At 35.8% G+C, this 26,339-nt stretch overlaps 1 protein-coding gene across 5 annotated transcripts in view; it reads left to right on the top strand.

Annotated features, from left to right (window-relative positions):
- The first annotated feature begins 59 nt into the window (after window positions 1–59).
- The window catches only part of LOC112571313 (regulator of G-protein signaling 7-like), a 35,761-nt gene continuing 9,481 nt past the window's right edge, over window positions 60–26,339 (top strand). The window contains exons 1-15 of one of the 5 annotated variants that reach the window (XM_025250253.1): window positions 61–266; window positions 6,488–6,584; window positions 6,730–6,896; window positions 10,613–10,664; window positions 11,140–11,204; window positions 11,400–11,476; window positions 11,929–12,010; window positions 12,588–12,686; window positions 13,788–13,849; window positions 17,581–17,688; window positions 18,048–18,251; window positions 18,487–18,711; window positions 19,538–19,711; window positions 20,066–20,101; window positions 24,688–24,735. In XM_025250253.1, the coding sequence (XP_025106038.1) occupies window positions 198–266; window positions 6,488–6,584; window positions 6,730–6,896; window positions 10,613–10,664; window positions 11,140–11,204; window positions 11,400–11,476; window positions 11,929–12,010; window positions 12,588–12,686; window positions 13,788–13,849; window positions 17,581–17,688; window positions 18,048–18,251; window positions 18,487–18,711; window positions 19,538–19,711; window positions 20,066–20,101; window positions 24,688–24,694 (1,524 nt within the window). In that variant the 5' untranslated portion in view covers window positions 61–197 and the 3' untranslated portion in view covers window positions 24,695–24,735. Of the gene's footprint in view, window positions 267–3,571; window positions 4,013–6,487; window positions 6,585–6,729; window positions 6,897–10,612; window positions 10,665–11,139; window positions 11,205–11,399; window positions 11,477–11,928; window positions 12,011–12,587; window positions 12,687–13,787; window positions 13,850–17,580; window positions 17,689–18,047; window positions 18,252–18,486; window positions 18,712–19,537; window positions 19,712–20,065; window positions 20,105–24,687; window positions 24,736–26,339 lie in introns of those variants that run through there. The other 4 variants (XM_025250261.1, XM_025250235.1, XM_025250228.1 and 1 more) reach the window with 4 other exon arrangements.

The following is a 26,339-nucleotide window of genomic DNA, read 5'->3' as shown; positions in this document are numbered from 1 at the left end:
TAAGAAAAGATTATAATTTTAAACATTATACTTTTTTCATATTCTCGGAAATTCTCGCTCTAGTGTTATGACCTGAAGGTCGTTCCCGAAGGCCGAGCCAGACGAGCATCTCGGGTGTAGAAAATGTTGACAGAAATCTGTCCGGTTACGATTCTCATCTGAAGCCCAGGCTATGCCCACACTGTCTTTTTGCAAGAATGACCATCAGTTCAAACATTATGGAAACGGATTTAGACAACAAGCCAAGACACATGGTGTATGAAAAGGTGAGACTGGCAGTGAGTCTGATCAAGAAAGACTTTTTAAGTTATTCGTTGAGTTCATGGGTACCGAGTAGCCGAGTCACTAGGGTTCAGAAAAGTGCATTCTTTCTCCATCCTGCTCTCTATCGCTGTCCCTGTCTCTAGTTTCCTTGGAGTCCTACTCAATAATCTGCAGCAAATGATTCTGAAAAAAAAAATTGTGATAAAAAAAATCCCAGTCATTTCTTATTTATGGTCACGACTCCAAACACATTCGGATATTCATTTACTCGGACATTGATCGTGTGTAAGAATAGTAAATTAGCATCATTACTACTACTGTGTGATGGTAATACCTATGGAGCTCTATCAGTCGAATGTTGTGAATACTATAGTATACAGTAAAAATAACATTTTAACATGCAGATCATCTGCGTGAGCAGACTTTGCTAAGATCAAAATAGACCTCATTATTTATACTTAACATGAAAGTCTTGAACAACCAGAGCAAAAGATTAGTGGCCTAATGAGTATTTCTAATAGTATAATATGCTGTACCTTGTTTGTTATCAAGAGCTAGGTCTTTAAGCTTTCCAGAACTGTCATTGTACTAAAAAAGGAAACCATTTAAATCCATCCACAACTTTAAGAGCAATTTTTTAATATATCACCTCATGCATTCTAAAGACTGTTAAGCGCCTGCTGAATAGCTAGTTACAGATATGAAACTGTTAAATGAAGAGAAAATCCCTTGATTCTAAGGGGAGAAATGTCAAGTACAAAAGCACTGAGGCATTGTTATATTTCAGCATTTGAATGGACAAATTAATTAAATTCATCTTTTTTAAAGCATATAAATGTACAAATGAAGTTTTTTGTACTATTTTAAAATAGTGTTAATCAGGGCTTCTGCTACGGCTAAATTCTTTGGGGTCCCAGGGACCCTTCTTCAGATTTTTAAGGGGTCCCAGGGACCCTTCTTCAGATTTTTAAGGGGTCCCTGTTCTTTGCCCAGATTTGAAGGGGACCCCATTGACGAAAATTGAAGGGGTCCTCCGAACTTTTAATGCGTACTGTACGCAATTTTTTGCGTAAGCAGAAGCCCTGGTTAATGTTAGTTTCTAGATAAGTCATACTATATCATTAAGTTACCTTTTTCCAGCTATGCCAGTTTTGGCAGGGAAATTTGACAGTGTCCAAATATTACTTATAAATTGTAAGTTTTTTATAATGTTGTTAAGATTTATTATCTAGTAAAGGTCACATTTAATGCACTTCCTTTTTTTGAAATAATCATTTAATTTTTTTCTTTGAAGAAATGTATTATTGGTATATATATATATAGTGGTGAAACAAACGTAGGGCATGGGGTTTAGGCCTAATGCTTCTTGCTGTATATTTATGGTGAGTATAAATATGGAACAAGATGTCAGTGTTATGTTAGTATATGTGAACACACACACACAGCTGCCTGATTAATAAATCTTCCCAGCTGTCCTATTAGCTGTAGCCTTGAAAATGTTTCCATTTTTTAACATAATCATAATTATGATAATGTCACAAATTGGATCTTTTCTATGGATGTCACTTTTAAGATTTGTATTTCATAAAAAGCACTAGATTTTAGTAAGTGGGATCACCACTTAATTGGGGCAATGGCTTGTGCAGGAAACTATCCAAAAAAATAAATCATACAAATGACAAAATTTTACTGAATGTAATGTGCACAAATTAAACTGCTACATATCCTGCATATAGATTAGCAATTTAAGCATGCAGTAACCATGAGACAGGTGTGCATATCTCTTCTACCTCCTTGAAAGACTTACCTGTAACTACAGCATTCTTACACAAGAGTTCTAGTTTGCAGGATTAAAAAGGCCACTGTGATCAATGATGTCGAACAGTCTAAATTTGTGGGCTAGGAGGGTTGTCAATACAAGCTAGCATAGATGCTTTATACACATAGCAGTGTAATTAGTGCTTTGTGAACAGTAACAACCAATGACTTGACATGTTTTTATTTGTGTTGTTGAGTTACACGAGACAATTTTTTTGTTGTTGTATGTTTTGGGCTGTCTTTATTGAGTCATACAATCTAGTGAATGCCATCTGAAAATCATGGTCCAGCCTTTGTGTTTTCTTGTTGCATCATGGTAGATTATTGTGTTCTGATCCGCTCAAATAGCAAGAGTTAGCTGTAAAATGGTACAGTTATCAATAAGAAGTGCAATGTTGAACTCTTATATTTATATACTTATTTCAATAAAAGTGCTCTCATGGTTGGTGCTCACAGAAATCTGCATTCAGGCCTATTCTATTCACAAAACGATTGTTAGCTTTTGTTAAGGGTTCCCAGAATAGGAAAATTGATGAAGTCTTAAATGGCAAATGCTTATTGATTAGCCCTTACTGTTTGACGTCATTCGTTTTCTCCTGTCAGTGTTGATGCCGAAACAGAATATTGACCAGTCTGAACTTTTGAGCCAGCCAGTAGTCTTCCTAACTTGCTTCAACAACACAAGTTAAATTAAGAAGAAAAGTAATCAAGTTATGCCATTTTTAGACACACACACAGAGTTCGTTTAAATAAATAATAGCATGGCACTACAGGAATTTTTCCTTCGAATTGCAAGAACAAAACATCTGTTTTGAAGCTAGTATAATCCTCTTTGCTTTCATTTAAATGGCAGTAGTAGTAACAGTTAATGACATTATTAATGTACTTCCAAAATATTTACCTAGGACTAACAGTAAAATACGAGACCCAATCACACTTTTTTAAAAAAAAGAGAGCGCACCTCAATAATTGCTTTAGGTATTAACTGATACCAGGTCACACTTACCAAAAACTTTAAGCTTGTTGATATTAAAGGGAAAATATCCAACACCAAAATAAAAGTTACTTCATAAGGTAATACATTTTTTAGCTAGGTGTCTGTTAACGCTAATTTTTAAAAAAAATGGATGATTTCTTGTTAACAATAATTAAAGCTGTTAATAGTTGTTGATGTGAGTCATCTTGTTCATGTTTGTAGACACATATCACACCTATGCATTTTTTTTTTTATATGGTGTTGGATCTGTTAAATATGTGGCCATTGCTTCTGCTCAGTGAGGTTTCAATAGTAAGGCTGGCTCTGACATGTTTGGAAGTTGCAATGAAACATAATCAGAACTAGAAGATTTATCATTTTTGTGCTTGGCAGACTAACACTAGGTCATTCTGTCATTTTAGAAACTATAACAGGCTGAGCATTGTGACAGGCTTTACATTGGAAGCCTAATACTTGTTACCAGTTGGAGAGATTGACAATTTTCTGGTCTGCCTAAGGTGTTGCTTGTGTATTATACAGACTAAATAAGGTTACATTTTTATTTCTAGAAGTTGTCGTAGAAGCAGCTTGCGGCAGTGGATGCAGGGCGGGGCGAAACACGAAATTTACGCTTGCAGTGAAGGCATGACCTATGTTAGTGCCATTGAGTGTTTATGATGGATCGCCAATTGGCCTTGTCATTTGTGGCACAGTTTGATCAAGTGCGCGGATGAGGCAGACTCAGCCGCTTGTGTTGTCGCCTTTTGCGAAGTCTGGCCGCGCATTTTGCGAAAGGGCATCTAGAGTATCCGGTAGGTTGGACTGAGTCATACGTACACCACTGCAGCCATGAAGCGCACAACAGTTTGTGTACATACATCGAAGACAAATAACAGCACGAGCATATTTTGGTTAACCACATAGCTGCTCAAGGGAACCACATCCTTTCGACAGGTTGGCAACTTTGCGCAGTTAACGTGTACTGTCAACACAGAAGCTACTTCTGGAGCTTGACACAAAAAATTGATGGCTAGCAACAGTATTTAGTTGCATATTATAATTGGGCCCAAATGTAGAACTGCGAGATCATGCATGCGGGCTAAGACCGGTGCACATGCGAACACTGCTGACGCATTAAACTTCGTCAGATTGTGATTGGTTAAGGAGGCTCGTAATGGAGCATGTGTAAAGGTCACAATAAATCCCTATAAACCATTATCTATTTAGGTGGCCATAATTCTCATTTTCATTTATTCAGTCTCAAAATACGCGGACACGCCCTTTTTATGGTAATTATTTTCCAGTTGTGTGAAATGGTAAAGAATAGTACTTAAGCTCTTTAAAAAAAAAAAAAAAAAAATCACGCGAAAAGTGAAGATCACGATAAAAGAAATATGAGGGAAATTGTTTCATGCAAGAAAAAAGAATGCCAAGATAACACACGAAAACTAAATGTACGTACAGGTAAATAATTTGGAAAGAAATTGTTTTTTTTTATTATTATTCAGAATGAGGGAAAAATTGTGTACTATAAAAAACTAGAGATTTTCACACCCAACCCCCTCACACACTAAAACGGTGTTTTTTAACATCTCACCCTCTTCCTGTAAATATTTTGAGAGCCGAGTGTTTTTTTAACCAGTTGCAGAAAAAAATACACGCCAGTATATGTGATATGAACCCTTTTACTAAAATAATACGATATATGTTGTGCTGGCAAATTAATAAAAGGTACGATGGCTGTCTTGGAAAGTAGATTTTTTTACAACAAAACGTGCAAAGTGTTGAGTCTAAATATTTTGCAAAAGTTTTTTTTTCCATATATATTTTTTGTGTTGTATTTTGTTTCTCTGCTGTTGTAAGAATTATGAACTTTATGAAAACCCTGTTAAATATCTTTGCAAGTGAACAGGGGGTGTTAAAGTTGAATGTTAGAAGTTTATTTTATAATTTTCGCCTGCTGCCTGAACAAGAGGCGTGTGACTGAAGAGAGGGTTGTTCAGTTCTCCACTTCCGCAATTGATGACAGCCACTAAAAGGCAAGTTAGAGGCACAAACTTGATCTCGTTCAACTGTCATGAAAGCAAGCAATTAGAAGGTAGGAGCTGAAATTTGGCCTCGCCAGGCTGCACCAGATGACGCTGGCACTCTCAGTCTCAACCTCAACTTAGTCGCAACGGGAAGGAAGTGTAGGCTGTGCAAGCATCAAACCCAAATCTAATAGGAACTCGGCTGCCACACTTGGTTGAGTTTTCTTTGACTGTTTCAGCCTTAGCAACGACAATATCCAAATGTATATAGTCTTGTTTTACGTCACTCTGCCCTGTGATCGGAAAGCTATCGGTTATCTTCACTTAAAAAAAAATTACATGACCTAAAGTTTTCTATAGTATAACACATTTATTGGGTGGTTTTAGATTGTTCTTTAAAAAAGAAAAATCCTAACATCGTTATGTTTTTAAAAAGTGTGCATGAGGTTTGAGTTATAGTGACAGTCTTGTGATGCTGTGCTTTCCATGTATTGCAGAGCTGAAGTTCAAAGAAAGCTAAAGAAGTTAATTGTAATCCTGTAAAGCCAAGTGATTGTTAAATGGTGTTCTTTGCAGCATGCATATTGACTACAATAATAATAAATGCAAAATTTGTAAAGCGCATACTCACACTCCTAAGGAGTTTGCTCTTAGCGCTTAAGAACAAGAACAAAACATGGACAGCATACGAGGGACAGGAACACAAATAACATATGAACTATAAAAGAACAACCAACTATACTAAACAAAGAATAAAATCAAATACAGAAAACAAAGAGGAATCAAATAACAAGAACAAGAGCTGAGAGTAACATTATATTGCAAAAGGAAGGGTGTGAAAAAGACTATCATTATGGGAAAGGCAGAATGAGAATTGACCAAAGCTGTACACCTGTATTAAAAAATTCTGATTTTTCATGTTTGCAACCCCTATGGACTATCTTTACTCTTTTTATCATTGTCAGTTCATCATCTGTAAATTAATTGCATGGAAACAAGAATGCTGTAATCCACTGCTGCTTTTATAGAACATAAAGTTTTATCTGGAGAACATCACTGACATTCTAGGAAAAATGAGGTGTGCTGCTTTTTTGAGCAGTAAAATGTTGGCTTCAAGCATCCTATATTGCTTCATAAAGTGCCATCATTACTTGGGATTGCAGAATACTTAAGATACTCATAAAGAGTGTCTTTAGGTAAAATTTACGAAAAGGATATTAATAATTTCAGTCCAAATAAAGGTGTAATAGTTTCCTAAATGTTTCACTGATAATATGTATTTTGCATGGTGTAAGAAGTATTGTCCTACAAAAAGTGTTATCTTTGAACCAGTAACTGTTTGCAATATTTAAAAAGAATTATCATATTCATATGCTTTTAGAATAAATTGATTTTGCAGATGGAGAGACTGATACAGAAGATGCAACATGCCAAAGATGGAGTGCCAGTCAAAAGTCAGAAAACATTCCTAACAATTATTCCATCTGTATTTACAGGTGAGCATTAGATGGTGCATTAAAAAGGCAATTTCAAGAAAACATTGGACAAAAATAGATTAGAAATGTTTTGTGGAATTATAGATTGAATTCAGCAGCTGTTAACTCAGCATTTTATTCTCTATATTGTCTGCATTGCTTGTAGGTGCAGATATGATAACTTGGCTGAAGAGACATTTGAAAATAAGTGATGAAGAATATGAAGAAGCTCAGCATTTAGCTACTCTCTTTTGTCAGCATGGTTATATTTTCCCAGTCACCGATGCCAAAGTGCTTGTTGTCAAGGATGATGCTTCATTATACCGATTTCAGGTAGGTAGTTTACTCTTGCTTTTACCATCTCATCCCTCATAGTTATGCTCATCTTTCCTTCTCTTTCTCTTCATACCCCCACCTCCAATTTCATTGAAATGTTCGCTATTGTTCATTGATGCTTAACAGTTTCCTTTAAACATAAACAAGGTTTTATTTGCTAGGTATCTGGATTAGTAAGTTATTGAAATTAGTAAATTTTTAAATGGTAAAACTGCAGGCCAGAATTTCTTGCTGTTAAGTTTCATGTTTTATTAGGAAACAATCCTCACTTTTTTGTGATGGAAATTTATGATGGGTTTGTTAAATGAGGGCTGGAGCTCTAATGACTGGTATAATCAAAGAGAAACAGTTTACTGAACTAGTTTGTTAGGTCTGGCAATTAAATATTTCTCTTTATTCATGGAGTCTCCCAGTTCAAATACTAGCAAGTAACATCTAGCTTTGTTACATCTTGACTTTATGGTCATAATCAAAATTGAAATTGACCATAAACTATGGCAGATTGTCATAAATTGGTATTTTGCAGATTCACATTCAAATATTAGCATACACAATGTGATATATACTGTATCTCAGTTTTGAAAGTTCTTTGTTTACAATCCTAGATGTAAAATCCTAAATGCTCATTTTAATAACAATATCAAAACCAAAGACCTTTGAAAAAATCCACCTGCTCTGCCGCTTGTCGTTATTCTGCTACCTGTCCCTCGTCACCAAGTTCTGACACAGAGTTTGCTTTTGCCAAAGCTTTGCTGTGTGTTGTCAACTCTCTGCTGGATCATATTTCCTCCACATGTTGTTTGCACACTCCCTTCTGCAACGTGTGTAGTACTTTGAACATTCACAGCCATTGTAAAGATTCTCTGACTTCTCGTCAGCATCAGGATCAGCACCGACGGGATGAAAGTTGACCAGTTATTGTCATCACCCATAACACCAGCTGGAAACACGACTGATCAGTTCAATTGGTCATATGAGAACAAGAGACTGCCATGTTTCTCCTGCACGACAACTCAACACTTGCCTCCATGTTAGGCTTTTCATCGCCCAGTCTGTGTCGTCAGCACAACTGTCACTGATGCGTGTTGAAATTGCAGAGTTTGTAACACATTGCTACCTCAATATTTTCATCATCACTGAGACATTGCTGAAACAACAAGGCGACGACAGTGTGTGTGTTGATCTCACTCCAGTGGGCTGCTGTCTGAAATCATTCCCCCGTCCTACAAGTGGAGGCAGCATTGCTAGTATCTACAAATCATCATTTGCGAAGTACCTGTCTTTTACTACTGCTTTATCATTCCCACGCACATCTTTAGAATGTGTACAAGTCTCTTTTTCGGCTCTTTATTGTTTGATACATCTGTTCTGCATCTATTGACCCCCTCCGATTGCCAAGAACAAACACATCCTTTACAAGCATACTCACTGGAGAGCTTAGCATGTTTGGCAGAAGACTGGACTCACCATCCACAAAGAGATTTTTAACGCCGCCAAGCAAAGCGTTACAAAATGTGTCAACAAGGCCAAGACATGATATCTTCAGGCCCAAATAAATAATTACACCTCCTCCAGAACAGACACATTTTGACATATACAATCAAACGACTGGAATTAGCAAGGCAATGCTGCTGCCCACTGCCTATTCTACTTCACAGCTACCACAAGTGTTTTGTGACCATTTTGCTAATAAAATTTCTTGGATGCTGTCTGTGACCATATTTCGACCAGTCTCTGATGCTGATATAAAGGTGATTATTCTGAAAGCCAAGCCAACAACTTGCCAATTAGACCCAATACCCACAAGTCTTCTTGAGTGCTTAGATATTGTACTTTCTTCCATTACAAACATTGTAAATGTCAGCTTGTCATCAGGTGTTTTCCCCATGCTTGTTTAAAAATGCCCTGGTGAAGCCACAAGAAATCCACACATGATGTCTGTGTTGAACAATTATCGCCCAGTTTCCAACTTATCTTTTCTCTCAAAGATCATAGAGAAAGTAGTTTTGACACAGCTCTGCGCCTACTTACAAGAGCACCAGCTCATCCCCCATACTCAGTCAGCATATAGATCTTTTCACAGTACGGAAACTACTTTAATTAAAGTTACCACCGACATATTATCTGCCCTTGACAGTTGTGACATTTCTACCTACCTTAACTCTACTGGACCTGTCTGCTGCATTCGACACCATTGACCACTCTGCTCCTTCATAGACTACACACCCTGCTCCACTTTCTTGTGGCGTCCCTCAAAGCTCAGTACTTGGCCCAGTTCTCTTTATTCTGTACATGAAGCCATATTCATCTTGCATCCAGTCTCATAATGTTTCTCATCAATCATATGCTGATGATACGCAGCTGTACTGCTCCCATCCACTGGCTGAGTCTCACTCTGCTACCAGCACCATAGAAGTCTGTATTAATGAAGTCAAAGACTGGATGGTGTCAAACAAACTGAAACTCAATGATGATAAAACGGAAGTCCTCCTGTATTTGAGGAGAAGAAATCCATCTTCACTCGTTTGTCCTCCAAGTCACATCAAGGTGGGTGAAACCAATATCACCTTTGCGTCCTCCATTACGAATCTGGGATTCGCTGTTACTGCAGACATTACTCTTGCTCAACAAGTTACAGCTATCTGTCAGTCTGCCTATTATGAGCTACGCAAGATCAGCGCCATCCATCACATTCTGTCTACATGTGCTACCAACACACTTGTCTGTTCGTTTGCTTTATCCAGATTTGATTACTGCAACTCCTTGCTTCCTGGCTGCCCTGAATACCTTCTTCACAAACTCCACGAAGTACAGAACTCTGCTGCACATCTGGTGCCTAGAGCTAGGAAATGGGAACATGCCGATCCCTCTCCTTCGTTTTGTAATCTGGCTTCCTATCCGTTCTCGCATCCAGTACAAACTGTCCGTGCTGTGTTTTTTAATTTCTTTGCTGGCACCTGCCCTGATTATTTTTCTGAACTGCTCTTCCCTTATGCCCCAGCTAGACAACTCCACTCCTCGTCGGAAGATTGTCTGCTTACTGTTCCTGTCACCAAAACAACAACATATGGCCGCAGGATTTTTGGTTATTGTGCAGCAAAACAATGGATTTCTCTCCCTTTCCATATCCACCGCATTCCCACTATTGAATCCTCTAAAAGTGCACTGAAAATGTACCTCTTCCGTAAACATTACTCATAACACCCTTTCCCAAAATGCTCGTCCCTTTTTCATGCCCTTCCTTTTGCAATATCATGTTACTCTCAGCTCTTGTTCTTGTTATTTGGTTCCTCTTTGGGTTTTCTGTATTTGATTTTATTCTTCATTTAGTACGGTTGTTTATTCTTTTATAGCTCATATACTATTTGTTTCTTTTCCCTCATATGCTGTCCATGTTTCATTCTTGTCCTTAAGCTCTAAAAGCATACTCCTTAGGAGTGTGAGTATGCACTTTACAAATTTTGCATTTATTATTATATAAAGACCTCCATTTTTTTTTTCTTGAGACAGTTAAAACTTGTAGATATCATTTAGTTATGCTGAATTTTCATAAACACATCTGGAATGGAAAGGGTAATGTCCTATAGCTAATAGGTTGATAAAACAAGAATTATAGCACTTTATTCACATTTGCTGCAAATAAAAATAGGAATCATGTTTATTTGTTTTATTTATATCAAGCAGAATGAAACTTACAGCAAATTCCTTTTCAGAATCCATACTACTGGCCTTCTCAGAGCATTGATCCTGACAATGTTGCATATGGTGAGAATTGACACCATGATAACAGACCATATCTTACTTTATCAAGTATTGTAGGCCACAGTTACTTCAAGGGCATTGGGGTTGTATAATTTCCACTTTAGATGATACGTAGAGTTAGTGTGGTAATTTGTTATTTTAGTATCAAAGTATATTTTGGTAATTTTGCATGACATTTAATTTTTCTGTTTTTACATGGTATTTATGGGTTTTTTTTAATCAAAACCTTCATATATATGCATTAAAGAGACTGGCCCTTTGTAAATGATGGTCAGTGTATAATATACTTTTGTAAAATTGTGAGTTAGAAAATCTATCCTACAAAGCTCTTCCTGAATTCATCAGATGCTATCTGTAGTTCTCATGTATGTTCAGTAGAAGGGATTTATAGTATTGATGCAAAATATCGTGTTTCATTTTTAGTTTCACAATTTTTAAAATATTAAAAGCAAATCTTTTTCCTCTTCCCCTTTACAAGCAATACACTTAACAAAGAGATCCATGAGAAACAAGCAGAAACATGGACTCGAGGAATATGAACAGGTCAGAATTGTGAAAAAGTTTTGTTGTTGTTTGTAAAGTATATCTTTACATTTACTCTTGTAGGGCTTGGAATAAAAAAATTTAAGCAAACATTTTTTTCATTGCTGTTATACTTTATTTTGATAAAAGCACATTTGTCCTTTACACCTGACAAAATGTGGAAAAACTGTCAATTATATTTTTTCTTTTTGACAGCTTGCCCTGGTGAAATTACAGAAAATGTTATGTGATAAGCGGGAGTTCATTGAGTCTCAAGCACAGGATCAAGTCAAGTAAGGATTTGCTTACAATTCAAGTTGCCTTAATAGTTTATCTCTACCTCTAACAAATTTCCTACTGAAAGCAGTTATAAAAATAGACACTGATACAGCATTCACATCATGCCAGTGACTTCCAAGCATATTTTACTTACATTCTACATCAGCCTTAATACTCACAGAGATGAATTATATATGGCACATGCTGTCCAGAATCAGACTTTACATATCATCCTGTACTTTAATAAAGTTCTACTTTGTACTTTAACAAAGTTAAACAAATTTTAACAAATTAATAACTAAAGTTTCTTTAGCACTTGCCATTATTTGACTTGAAAAAGTTCATTGTTTATTATGTCACAAGTATTATTTCAAATAAAATATTTCTATAATGTCCAAAGTGTTGGAAAATCTGGACTTTGTCAGTTTCAGCAGCCTTGTGCTTTTTTTTCTTTATGAAAATCCAGAATTGCTAAAGAACGAAAACGAACAGATAAAGCTATTGCTGACAGCCAAGAGCGTGCCTTTTGGAGGATTCATCGGCCACCTGTAAGAGAAAAGTATATTGTTGATACAAATACAAGTTGTGAACATTAACAGTTGCAGCATGCCATGACTCCATTATTTACTTTTTAAATATAGTAAAGATGCAGATGATATTAGATTGGAACAGTGTACCATTACGTCCATTTGGTATCGATGATGTGAAAGAGCAGGCTGCTTCATGTAAACTTTTTAGCAGTTTGAGTACCAGTTCTTGGGATAAGAACATGATTTCCAAAAGTTACAAAGTATCATAAGAGTCTTTATATTTTTATAGAACGCAAGAAAAAGCTTAATGCAACTTAAAATTATTTTTAATAACAGAACCCAGTCAGATGCATATCCATTTTTAATAAAATAATTGACAGATTGGTTGATCAAGTATTCTGAGGATAGTTCTATAAGAATAGGTATTATTTTATCTATTAATATTCTTGATTAAAGCACATAGTATCCCATCACCATTGTGCAGTACACCTAAATCTGTCCATTAAACCTTTCATTCAGGGAATTATTCAGATCTAGACAAAACAGCACAGCACATTGATTCCTGCTTACTCTTTTGTATGGTGATGTTTTCCAGCCAGGGCAAACCAAGTACATTGAGGAGGGACCAAAACGAAATTTTCAGCCTAGTCAAATGGCAGCAAGAAGAATACGGAAAGATTTGCTGTTGAAAGAGGTGAAAGTATTGTTAAAATATTGATTAAAACAAAATAATTTGTCTCTTCACTTGTTTGTAATCTTAGTTTGGGGTTGTTTTTTTTTTTTTTTTTTTTTTTTTTTGAAAGAGAGTCTAAGGTTTAACTTAAAACATGGGCTCTCAGTCCTTATCTCTCTATCACTCACACATTTATATTTTTTTCTTTATATCCACATACTAACTTTTAAAATATCGGATTATTGTAATTTTATAAACTTAGTTTATGTTTTAGTTATGTTTTAGTCTTAGATTAAGATTGAACTGACCACTTAATTTTATTTGGTGTATAAAATAAATGTCAAACAAAGAATTTAGCGAAGGAGTTTAAAATGCTGGAGACTGCCATATTTAGCTTGGTTTTTAAGTAGGTACCAGCGCATGTGTATTTCCACTGGTGGAAAGTGAGAGATTGCACAAAACTTCTTTTCCGTCAAAGTAATTTATGGATCCTCAGGAACAGAAATATTGCTTTTGAATCACAAGAAAGAAAATATTTTAATAATTTATGGTTTTGTTTTGTGTTGTTTTCTTGTGAAAGAATTGTTTATTTTGTGATGATAAATGGTAATCAGCACAAAAATCAGCAGCATCATAGTGGCCATTTTCTGTGTGCAGTGTAAATGAATTTTTATTGTTTAGTCAGTATTCATGCTCTCATTCACAAGCATTCACATTAATGTATGTATATATTAAAGAAAATTGGTGTTTTTTTTAAAACAAAATTTAGCTGTTCTAAAGCTTAACAAAATATCCATAGATTTGAACCTATACCCGAAAGATGCAGTTTGAAGTTTTTTATTTAATATTAATTGACAGTTTTAATACAGATAAAAATCTACATTTTTGAAATCAATATTTAAATTTTGAAACAAATGTGTCTAGCTGATGAGAAATTATAGCTGTTTAAGATTCATTACCCTTAAACGTCTTACTTTACTGCCTGAAAGATTATTTAGTAATATTTCAAGTTGCATATCTCACAAAAGAGGTCTTGCAAGTTACTGTATAAATGTGTTTTAGTAGGAAGTGCATGCTCAGTATGTTCTAGTTTTTAACAGTTGTTTGCTGCATCTTGTATAGGTGCTGTACCTAAGAAAGGCTTTGAACATGTGCAGAGTAAAGAAGAGTCAGGCAATAGAAAGGTAAGTAATCAATTTACACTTCCAGGAACTAGGCACAGGGCTAATTTTTTGTAATATTTTATTTTTTTGAAGGTGCATGCTGATTGTGTTGATTGATAAAAATGTGAAAAAGCAGACATGAGAATGACATTTTTGCAACATTGGTTTTTCAATATTGTATAAAGATGAGAGTCCTTACGAGTTGAGAAAAATTGGAAAAGACAGTATATTTTGAAAAAAAAATTAGAGTCCCTGGGAAAGGTCAGTATTTGAATAAATTCATTATGACCCAGGAAAAAGAAAATTGCTGAACATAATGTTTTGCTAACTTTTTAAGTGTTGAAGTATAAATTTGCATAAGCAGGTATCTGTAGGTACTCCTAAGTGAGCTGCTGTGTTTTTGGCATAGTTTTATGAAAATTCCCTCACTTTCCAAAACACTGTCCATTTTTGTCATTGCATTTTTAACATTACTACATGGACTTGTTTCTGTCAAATGGTGTAATTTATTTTATGATTAGATTCAAATTTAATAGCAAGAAATTCGTTGAGTAATACTACCCAAGCAGATTTAGGCTTGTGATGTCAAAAGTTGGTCATGGGTGTAATCAGACACTACTCTTCTTTCTACATGTGAGAGCAATTTTTTTTTAAACGTGCAGATTCTTCATCTATGGGAGAGAATAGGCTTTAATTTGCTAAAAACCTGGCTACTTTTGATTTTAAAAAAAAATAACAACGAATGATTTATATAGCCCATACTCATGCTTGTACGGAGCGTTCTTTTATTGCCTGAGAGGAGGAGACATGGACAACATATGAAGGACAGAAGGATAACAATACCGATGACTAATAAAGGACAAATATAGAAAAGAAAGAAATCAGCTAACAAGAACTGATATATATGAATGCTGAATAGTTTTCTTTACTGGTTTAAATATAATAATAATAAGTGGGAATTTATACAGTGCAATATCTCAGCCAAAGATGGACTCATTGCTCTGAACAAGATCACAAAATAGTAACAAAGATGTAGAACAAGATAACAAAATAGTAAGAAAGATGTTGAACAATTTAACAAAATATTAACAAAGATGTAGAAGGAAGAACAATGCAAAGACTCTCTGCGTTCCGACAGTAAAGGGCGATATCTGTAGATTTTATGGTAACGATTCCAGATAATAAGGTTAGAGAATTCTGGGGCAATATTGAGTAATCTTGAGAATATGAAGAAATAATATCGTGTAACTGCAAGAGGGTGATCATCACTTCAGTTTATTTAATGCAGCTCAAGGTCGCTGCCGAAGTGAGTGATGCACGGTGGAGTGGAATCCAGCCAAAAGATCCAAACAGTTCGCGCTTCAAAATAATATTATATGATATACATTCCTGTTACAAACCAGAAGAGGAAGAAAACGCAGCAGAAGCACATGCAAACATGTAGGTGCAACACTATATCCAAATCAAAGCACGTGCACAAAAACATCAGTGAGAGCCGATCCCTCAGCCTGATAGGCGTAGGGGCAGAACCCTCCCATATTGGTGCTTGCGTTAGCACATTGTCTTTGTATATAGATGTTTCCAAGTCAGCATATTTCAGTCAGCTATAGCTCACAAATAATAAGTTTACGGCATGTTGCCATCGCTGCAAGTATTCAGTGCACAGTCATGCTAAAAATAAAAAAATAGATTATTCTAAGATCTCACAAGATTATTGCAAAATATTTTGAAAGGTGCAAAGTTTATGGAAGAGTGCATTTAGACAGGTATTGTGGAATGGTTAGATACTGGCATTGAAACAACTGTCTAAAGGTTGATAACAGTCGATGAGCTGTTTTCCACCAACCAACCAGTTCTAAATTTTGGGGCAGGAAGCTAATGAAGAACTAGCACTTAAGCTACTATGCTTTGTTACCATCTGTGAAGGTGTGAGGGAAGGGGAATGACTCAGGTGATGTGAGACTGGGGTTATCAATGCTTTAAAGTTTGCCAACTAAGCAGGAGGGGTGATCTTTGCTTAGGTATGCTCTTATCATGTCGAGGTTAAAGGACTGATATATGGAGGGCCAGGGTGTTGACTAGTGGGAGGTAAGAATGGATATATTAGAGACAGTTATCATATCTGTGTCACAGTCACTTTTGTGCCCACAAACACCTAGACATTTACGCGTTCTTTTCTACACAAACAACTCTACCTCTTATGTAGGCCTGTATACATTTAATAAAACTACACAATAAATGTTGAAAAGAATTTCCTAGTAAACATATATCCATTAATGCTTACTACTGTCCAAGATTACTTATTAATGATCTCTAATTCTAAACTCAGTCCTGAGAGAAAGTTCCTTTCTTGATGATCAACTTAAAATAATGAAGTAAAAAGTTTGGCACAACAATGCTCTCACTGTATCAACTGTCGCTGGGGATTAATGTTCCATAAATCTAAATATATCATCCACACTCACAACTTATTTTAAATGGTAAAAACAATTACACAAACAAAACACAACTTATGTCTCCACTTGGGGACAGGACGTTATACTCTAAATGATGCTATCTCTAGGGACAAACGACCTCACAACTTAATGTGTCACCTCCACTTCCCCATGCATAGTGTCTCAGCACTCCCAGTGTCTCCTCGGGAAGTGAAGGGCATGCCCACAACATTTAATTTAAATTGTCTTCCCCCCTTTCTTGTTGCACTAAAAAAAAAAACCTGATTAGTCATTGAGCAGTTGGGCTCATCCACCTGTGCAGGCTGTTAGCTTCATGTCACCCTCTGTGACAGTCTGAGAGAAAAGCAAGTCAGAAAGTGAGAGCTGTATCACACAGTGTATGACATTCACAAACATCAGTAATGTGAACCCAATGCAGAATTTATTAAAGTTAATATAATTTGATGTTTTGATGATAAACCAGTGCTTATATAAGTAATAGAGAACAGCAGATAATCTCTACAATCTAACAGTGTTGAAAAAGTAATAAATATTGCAGAGTAAGATGTGCTGAAAGCATGCTCTTTTGTGAGTGGGATTATGCTTTATAATCACATGTTTATTATTATTATGAAGCAGAAAAGTAAAGCATAGTGTGAATGGGTTCTTAAACATGCTTGACTATCAAAGAGGAGTATGGGTTGATTCATTATCAAAGGTTGGAAAACTTATTGTTTCCACTATATCTCCTGTACCTCATAAATATAGCATCAAAAACAGCAAATTTAATGAAAATATTAAAACCCTTATATAATTGCTAAAGAAGCATAATAGACTAATTGTTTGGATGGATGTAAATCGATGACCAAAAGAAATGAAGTTTTTCTTTGGAAAAGTCTGGAACTTGTTTCTCTGATAGTAAAGACAGTTACCACAAATTTATCAGTGAAAACTAAAATGAGGATATAGTATGAATGTATTTCAGGAAATGTATTAGAATTTTTTTCATTAATATTAAGCAGTCTGAGATCACTAGAGCCTTACAATTTTCTTGTTTTAAAGTCATCTACTAATATAAAGTGCATTTTTTTCTGTACACATTGCTTTTAATATGTTAAATATTATTTAGCTATAATTTGTTGTTATTTATTCTGAGAGTAATACAGTTATGTTTATATTGAATAATTTCCATTTTGCTTACGAGTTCCAGTGGTTGAAGTGCTGTAGTATGACAGGTTGTAATGTTACTTTCTGCATTATATATTTGTTATGCATGTATGTATTTGCTAAAGTTGTTTTTTGCTGTATGGGACACAGTTACAGAATTAGGGCTGAGCTCTATCATGACAATGACCATATGCTCCAAGCTCCTTTACCATCAAATCCATGGATATCAGAAGACACAGGTTTCTGGGATCTTTGTGAGTGAGTATCGGCCAGGACATCTTGAAAACAGTTGCACACGTACACGGACATGAATATAATAATATCCATGCATACACATGCTAACTACAGGAGTGTGTTAATCTCATGTTTTACTCTGCCTACTATTAAATTTTCAAGTGTAACATTACTGATTGAAGATAAAAAATGTAATTTTTGTTGCATACTTAAATGTAAAACCAAAAAAGTTCTCCTGCATTTCTGTGTTCTTTCACTTTATTTACATTGTAATTAATTATAATACATTCAAATTACAATTTAAGTGCTAGTATCTCTCTTCTTTTAAAAAACATCTTCCATCATTGAGCATTTTTAATGTAAACAGCATCTTTTTATTTAAGCTCGGATTATCCAACTGAAATGCGGATACGCCTGTGGAGTTTAAGCTTTCGGGAACTGCTGAAAGATCCTCTAGGTGTGCGAGAGTTTGAAACCTTCCTGAAAAAAGAGTACAGTGGAGAGAATTTACGCTTTTGGTGCGCTTGTGAAGATCTGAAATTTACACCTCTGTCTAATGTACGCAACTGCATCCAGACAATTTACAGGTAGGCAGAAAGATATTTTGATGTAGGGTAAAGTGGGATGGTGGAAATTGTGGTCATCTGAGGTATTGTTACTGTTGAATGAGTTTTTCAGTTTCATTGTATTTACTTAACTTCCTCTGGGATTGCAGATTATGAAGGAGTTTATTTCATAATCACTTTTGAAAAAGGAATGATCTAAGAGGAAGTGACTGGTTATACTGAATATTTACTTTTAAATCTTGTTTGCTGATAATAGGGAGTTCTTAACACCTGGTTCTCCTCATGAGGTAAACATCGACAGCAAAACAAATGAAAAGGTTCAACAGAATCTTCAGTGCGAAAAACTGTCTCGCTTCACATTTGATCCAGCTCAAGAGCATATTTTTGTCCTTATGAAAAAGGACAGTTATCCTCGGTTTCTTCGGTCAGAACAGTACAAGACAGTTCTTGCAAATGCTCTGCAACCAGAGGGCAAAAGAAGGTAGAGCATTGTTTTGTTGAATAACATTAAATAACGATTTTTTGTTTTTGCCTGTTTGACAGCATTCATGACATAAATATTGTTACTGTCTTAGCTAACATAAACATAATTCATGCCAGTTTAGAAAGAACATTATCTAAAATCTTCAAGCATTTCTATGAGCATTTTTTAAATCATTACTTTTTGATGATAGATCTATATAAAAATTAGCTTAATAAACCAATCAGCAAAAGTCAGGAGGTGTTAGTGAAAAATTACCATACTAAATTTCAGAAAATAATTTATTTTGACAGCAATAACTGATACACAATGAATTAATATGTTATCAGATAATAGTGGTAATTTTAAGGTTTACTTACTTGAACATTCTATTTTCTTTGTTTTGTTCAGTAATTTTTATGGAAACCAGTAAATCTGGCACCCATCACTTTCCACAGAAAGTAAAATGTGCTTTCCAAGAGCAAACTTTTACAGGACTTTTTGTCAGAAGTGAAAAATCTAATAAGAAAAACAATTTGTATAAATCAGCTTAACTAATTTGCTTCCCATTAATTTCATTTTTCTTTCGTCTTTTTAATGCCCTGTTACAACCTTTGTGAAATGAGCATCATGAGTTAATAACCTTTCTGTTGTTGGGCTTTGAATGTCAGAATTTTTTAGTTTTTAGTTGCTGTGGATTAGTCCTTCAAATGTCATAGTATTTTTGTCCTTGAATTTATAAGCAGTTAATTCTGCATTCCTCAAAAATCACCTGTTGAAGAAAATTTAGTTCTCTGATATTTTCCCCATTTTTCCAGCATGCTTGTCAGTAAACTGTGTTTTTTAGGTTCTTTAATTTTGGCTCCCGAAAGAAAGCAACACTGACTCCTAGTCCTAAACCCAAGCGCCGTGGCAGTGCCAGTAGTGAAAATAATGATGGAGAAGGACCAACTTCTGTAGCTCACCACTCCTACAGTACAGGCAATCTGCGAGAACTTGATGAAAAGGCTGTGGTGCTCAGGTATATTTTGAGGAAAAGCTTTCAGCATTTTTATAAAGCATTTGCTTTTTCATTGCCATCTGTTTACTTTTTCATTGTGAAGATTTCTTTCAACCTAACATGAAAATGCATGATCACAGTTTCTTTAGCCTAAAATATGTGCATATTTACTTGTTGGATGAAGTTGAATGGATATATCTGCATTTTAAGAATGATAGAGATCCTTTAATTTAAAAAAGTATGGTTGTTGAAAGGCATAAGCGATTGTGAGCGCTTTTAGAGACAAAACATCAACTGACATGAAAGAAATAATTTGTAATTATTTACTGCAGGATTTTCCTATTTTTGTTTCATTGTTGTTTTTATTTGTAATAGGAGAGATGCCAACTCCTCTGACAGCAGCCTGACAAGGTGGTAAGATGTCGTTTTGATGTTGTGTTTAACTAATTGCTGTCTCCAATCCTTTTATAGTCATATAAACACAGCAAGTAGGGTGTAGGATATTCTTTACTTGTGTTATTCCTGATTTTTATTTTTATTTATTTATTTATTTTTTTTTTTTTTTTTGCTTTGTAAAACTACAAACCTGCGTAACATGTAACTCTTCTCCCTTGTGTATCAGCATTGTTGAAAACTAGGATGTAGCTAGAACGCACTCACTTATGTTTGCCAGCATGTTTTAGATCTGAAGGTATTTCTTTCTTCTAGATATTTGCTTTGCCTTGAATGTGGTCAGTGCCTATTCATCTTTCTGTGCCTTCTCAAAATTAAAAAATAAGATTAACAAGATATCTGCCTGCCTGATGCATAGATTGTTCCAAGGTAGATTAGACAGCATAGCCTTGATGGTTACAAGGGTACAATACATGAAACATGATGCAGGGGAACTACAAGGGTATGTGAAGTCAGCTGTGCTTAATCTAAAATTAATAAACTGTGGTTGTGTCTTATTTTTTTCATTATATCCTAAAAGATTTAATCCTGTACTTAGTGTGGGCGGTCTGGTGGCACAATGGTCAGCACCTGTCACCAAGACAGTGAGGGTTGATTGTCCTGAGTTCAGTTCTTGTCTTGGGCATGCTGTTCTTTCTCTGTGACATGTGTTACCTTGCATTTGTATGGTTACTTGTATTTTTGGTTAATTCAAAAGTGTTAAACAATAGTTTCAATGTTTATCATTCAGATACTGCACCAGCTGTAAGGTTGAGTAAATGATCATCATTAAGTTGTTACTAAAACTGTTAGAGATTTTTGTGGTGTTCAGTTTGATTTAAAACTGATTTCATAATTTGAAGAATTGCTATGATCACTTTATCAAAATGTTGTCTTTTGTTTTTTGTTTCTTTATCTCATCAGAAATCTGAGAAATTTATTGATAAACTTGAAATTAATAGGTTATGAAAACAGTAAAAATAACAGATTTGAAGTAAAATCAAACCTACATCAAGCATGAAGGAAGATTATAATATTTAAAATGAGTGTTGTAGTAGTAAAGAAGGATGTAAAAGGGCAGGTACAGAAAGATTAAATTTGATCAGTAATAGAAATTATTTATGTACTTTTTTTTTTAAGTTTGGACTTACAGTTTTCTTCAAAGTCAGTATGCCTAAGAAGTATTGCAGTTATTGAGCACACTTGGAGATTCATAAGCTAATTAAAAGAGTATATTATAAAAATTTACAAAAGTACGAGCACAAAAGCAGTTGAATCATCTTACAGCAAAAATGGGTTTTATAAATGATCTATTCTACTCTAGAAACATAGCAATGCAACCAAAATACTGAATCGTTTATTCTGCAGTTACCAATTTGCATTCTGCAGTATCGCATGTATGCTGATCTATCTATCTATTCCTCTTCGTGCATCAGGTTGCACATAAGGCCTCAACCAGAGTCTGCCACCGATGTCGATCGGCTGAAACCCACTCTGGGTGACCCCATGTCCAGCCCTTTCCCTTCATCTCCCTTTCCACTGTTCTTCTCCAAGTTTCCTTTGGGCGGCCTTGTTTTCTTCGGCCGTCTGGAGTCCATCGTAGGGCGACTCTGGAGAGGTCTGCTGTCTGCTGGCGGAGCACATGTCCAATCCATCGCCAACGCCTTCGCTGAACCTGCGTGGCGATGGACTCGGTTTCAGTTCTTCGTTGACCAGACGTTTCGGGGGCGAAAGCGGGACACGTGCCGATGATGGTGTCGTCACCGTCAAAGAACGCCGAAAAAAGTGTTTTTTAAAGACAACCGGGACATTTGATGGACTTGCCAGACAGAAAGCGGGACATTGGGCGTCCTGCCCGATGAGCAGGCGGGACACGAGGTCAAAAGCGGGACTGTCCCGCCTAAAGAAAAGCGGGACGTCTGGTCACCTTAACGTAGATGACTAATGAATGGAGAGAACACAAAATCAACACAAACGCCTACCCTTCTACCCCATCCTTTCTTGGGTGTCCATCAACCAAAAATGAGAACAAAACTTTGGTCCTTCTGTTGTCCTATGCAAAGCATTGAAATGTGTGCTGTACTCTACTACCTTTTTGGGTAATTAACATCTCACACCCACAAACCATCCAGAATCTTAGTATTGCTACATAATCTGTTCAATCTCCCATCAGAATTCTTTCGCATTCAGCTGGTTATGTCTTATATTCTCTGTCCTGTGCAGGTAGTGAACTCAGAAGCTGACCCCTAGAGCTTGACAGGAGGTGTTTGGGGGCTAGATTAGTAGCTGAGGATTGGCCCTCTTGAGGCTTAGGGCCTGGTGCTTGTATAGATACTCAGTTCTCACTAAAGGCCAGCATCTGTTGTCTTCGAAGGTCTGTTTGGCCGTAGCTGGGGGTTTGGTTTTTGAGGCACCAGGTCATGTCTACAAAAAATAAAATAGGCCATGCATGCCGCACACCTGGGAGCCAAACCTCCTCTGAGCCCTTACAATTTGGCATTGGGCCAGAGAGGTACCTTATTTCCATCCACTGCTGCATGTAGGCACTGCACAGAAACTGTGGAGAGGCTAGTTATATTGGTAGAAGAGCGGCAACTTTTTTTTTTTTCACCTGCTGCAGAGACAGTGATACTAGCCAGTGGTAAGGGCTCCAAGTGAGAGGTGGCATGCACCTAGACAGCCAACGCTAGATGCTTCACACATCCATTAGACAGGCTTTCGCATGTGTGCAGTCTCTAAGTCCATTTTCCTTGAGCTTCAATGACAGGTCAAAACAGACTCTTCCCATCAGTTTCTGCTGGTTTTTTGTTGTTTCTGGCTAAAAGGTTAACGTTCAATAAAGTTGACATTTATTACAGCCCTGTGGGCAAGCCTTTGGTACTGTACAAAGAATGACACATGCTAAATAAGTAAATGGAATCCCAGAGTGGTTGTTCTGAAGATGACATCCTGTTCTGAGACCAAGATGTTGATGGATCACAGATTAGTTCTACAGATCATACAGATCAAGCAGAATAGATAATCAGCAATCAGAAAAGTAGATAAAATAGTCAGGAGGTTGCTGGTATATACATAATAATAAATAATAATAAATGGGATTTATATAGTGCATGATCACTCATGAAGGAGCATGCTTTCAATGCTTCAGACAAGAGTGAGATATGGCCAACATATGAAGGATTGAAAGATAAACAACCATGCAAACAAGTAATAAAAGACAAACATAGAAGATGCAAAGAGGAAACGGGGAACAAACAGTACGGATTTCAGAGTTTCATGAATCTGCAGAGGAAGATGAGCAGGCAGGCAGGCTAGTCCATAGAAAAAGTAAAAGCATTGGTTAGAAGGGGAACTAACAGTATGTGGATTATTCTTAGGAATAATGCTTATGCTAAGAGTGGTTTGCTGACACGTTTCTTGTACAGCGCATTGGTTTGTTTGTGATCATTCTTGTGCATTGCAATGAGTTTGAATTCACATGTGGATATGTTCTTTCCAAAATTTATTTATTTTTCATCTTTAGAAGTTGGAAAGTTAAAAAACGCTACTCAAAAAGATTTCTCAAAAGCATGCAAACAAGTAAAGAAAATTTTTTTATTGCTTTTGTTTAAAAGCACACTTGGTTAAAGTTAAAAAGTTTTATTGTGAGAACTCCCATCACTGTTTTGAGGACTGGAATGAACATATTTTCACTAACTAGGAACGCACTACCACTGTTTAATAATATTCCAAGTGTGTAAGCCCAGAATAAGGACCAGAGACAACAAATGAAGGATCATGTAGGATCAGTCAACACCTGGATCAACAAATACATAGCACACCCACAAACTCCAGGGCAGGAGCAACAAATGTGTTGCTGGAGTCAAAACATCTGTAAAGTGTCAAAAGAAGGATCTTCCATTGGAATGTTCCCAAATTAGACCACTGTGGCAAGGTGACAGAACTCGCCCATAATCTATTAACCTTATAGCAGCGAGACATGGTGAAAATGGCAGAGGTCAGATGGCCAGGCTTTGAGGAAAGAGCAATGGACCAAAGCCACCAGAGTTGGTACATTGGTGAAACAAATAAAGATGAGGATGAAATGCAAAAGAACTAATTGTACACATTAGATCATAGATTTACACAAACATTTTTTGCATTGTAGCACCTTGTGTGTTGAAACTGCTGAAAGCACAACAATTTTATAGAAGAGGAGGAAGGACTACATGTTTGGATGAATTTGAGATCAGAAATGATCTCACCATAGAAATAGACAAGAGATATCCATTCATAAAAGCAAACTGCTGGTAAATTCTTAATTTTTTTTAATTTGAGACTTAAACTGAATTGCTATAAACATAACATGACAAGGACTTAATGTTGATGGAGGTATTTGTAGCAATTAAAGAGATTTCAGGGTTTCAATTGACTTCACAGAATGCCCTATGTGAGTTCCCTGTTTACATCATTGATTAGAAATTGATGTTTATAATTTTTTTCTGTTGCCTTGTTCTTTATGTTTATTTTCAGTCCTATGAGGCAAATAATATTGTTTGTGATGTATGATTTCATTTTGTTTTCAGAAATTGACACTTTATACCAAGTGATTCAGTTTCCCTAGTTTTACCCAAGTAAGACCTCCTTTTATGGCTTTGTTTATGTGGGGTTTTTAATAGCGATGTGTGTGCATGCATCCTTGTGTGCACATATATATATATTCTAACGCATCAGGATCAGATACATATTTTTTGCTTTGTTTCTGTTTCATTTGTGCTTATTTTCTGGCTTTCTGGCAAAACTGCATTTTTTCCCCTTTGCATCTTTTGGAAGAGCATGTACAACTTACTCCCAGTTTACACTATTTTAGTTGTATTTTATAATTCTCAAAAAATGCCATCTACCCCAGAAATTAAAATTTATTTAAACTTTTTAAATCAAAATTAAAAATTTTTAATTTAAATGTTAAGGAAACAAATTGTGAAGTACTCACCAAGGTCAGATCCTTACACTCTGAAACTCTTGTATAGAAATCATCTTGAGGTGGAATACGTATAATAAATGAAGTAAAGTTTAACTTTGGAAAATCTTGAAACTGTGACTGGAGGTCATTTTTCACAATTTGTTTCAATTTATCCTGCATAACCATGATTCAGTAGGTTCTTTCTTTTGATGGTAACTGGGAATTTGAGAGATTACTGCATACTTGCTAATGCAGTGTGTGTGTGAACCGAGTTGTGTGTAAATATTTGCCTTGTAATTTGGAATGTTCTTTAGAAATTTCAAAACACACTTAATGATGAAAGTAAGAAATTAGACTGTAGAGAAGCAAATTTATTTGAAATGGTAGTAAGTTCCTATAAATAACTTAAAGCACAACAGCTATAAAAATTTCTCTGTTTCAAAAGCAACATATCGTGATCTTGATGTCGTCTAATAATAATGATAATAAATTTTTAAAGCTTATTTTCCTGTGTAGAGGAAAACTGTATGTGCTTTACTCACAGACTATGGGTGACAGTTTACTACAAGCTACTGAGCATAATGTCACTGGGCAAGAATTATGATTTGAAAACAGAAATAAACTCTCTTAGAGACACTGCTTCCATTGCTTTACATGAATAGACATAGTCATAGGTCTAATAAATTTAAAAAATCCCAATAAGACTTTAGGCTGTACAAAAATTCTCACTGCCTTCTTGGCAACTGTTGACATTTGTACAGATATCTGTCAGATTAGGTTTCTGCTGTCAGTATAACAAAAAGGATATGCAACAGGCAGTGAGCAGCCACTGAGCAAGATGATAGTTTTTTAATGCCGTTAATGGTGTTCTTTAGATTTTGTCTTGATCTTTTAGCTGTATGTGCTTTAACAAGCTTTCATTCATAGTCAAAGATACTGTTTTAAATTATTGTTACACCTCACACCTTATTTTTCACATGTTACAATGTGTGACTTTCAGAACAGTGATAGATTTTAGTGATCTGACAGCATTTATTGTAGCTGTGAGGAGTAATGAAAAAAAATCTGTCAGTCTTTTGATGTCAGGATCAAATTAAGGATACCAGATGTTAAAGGGTTTTCTACAAGTGAAACTGGGTGATCTAAGTTTATTTGCAAGTGAACCAGTGGATAGCCTAGTGAATGGTTCAGGTACATTCCCTGGTGGTTAGAGCAACAGCATCCAAACTCGAAGGTGTACCCATATGATGCAATGTGCTCCCCCAAGTTGACTCA

This window comes from Pomacea canaliculata, linkage group LG1, assembly GCF_003073045.1.
Source record: "Pomacea canaliculata isolate SZHN2017 linkage group LG1, ASM307304v1, whole genome shotgun sequence".
Lineage (NCBI taxonomy): Eukaryota > Metazoa > Mollusca > Gastropoda > Architaenioglossa > Ampullariidae > Pomacea > Pomacea canaliculata.
Note: the sequence above shows the minus strand (reverse complement) of the source record. Positions and strands in the feature narration are given on the sequence as shown.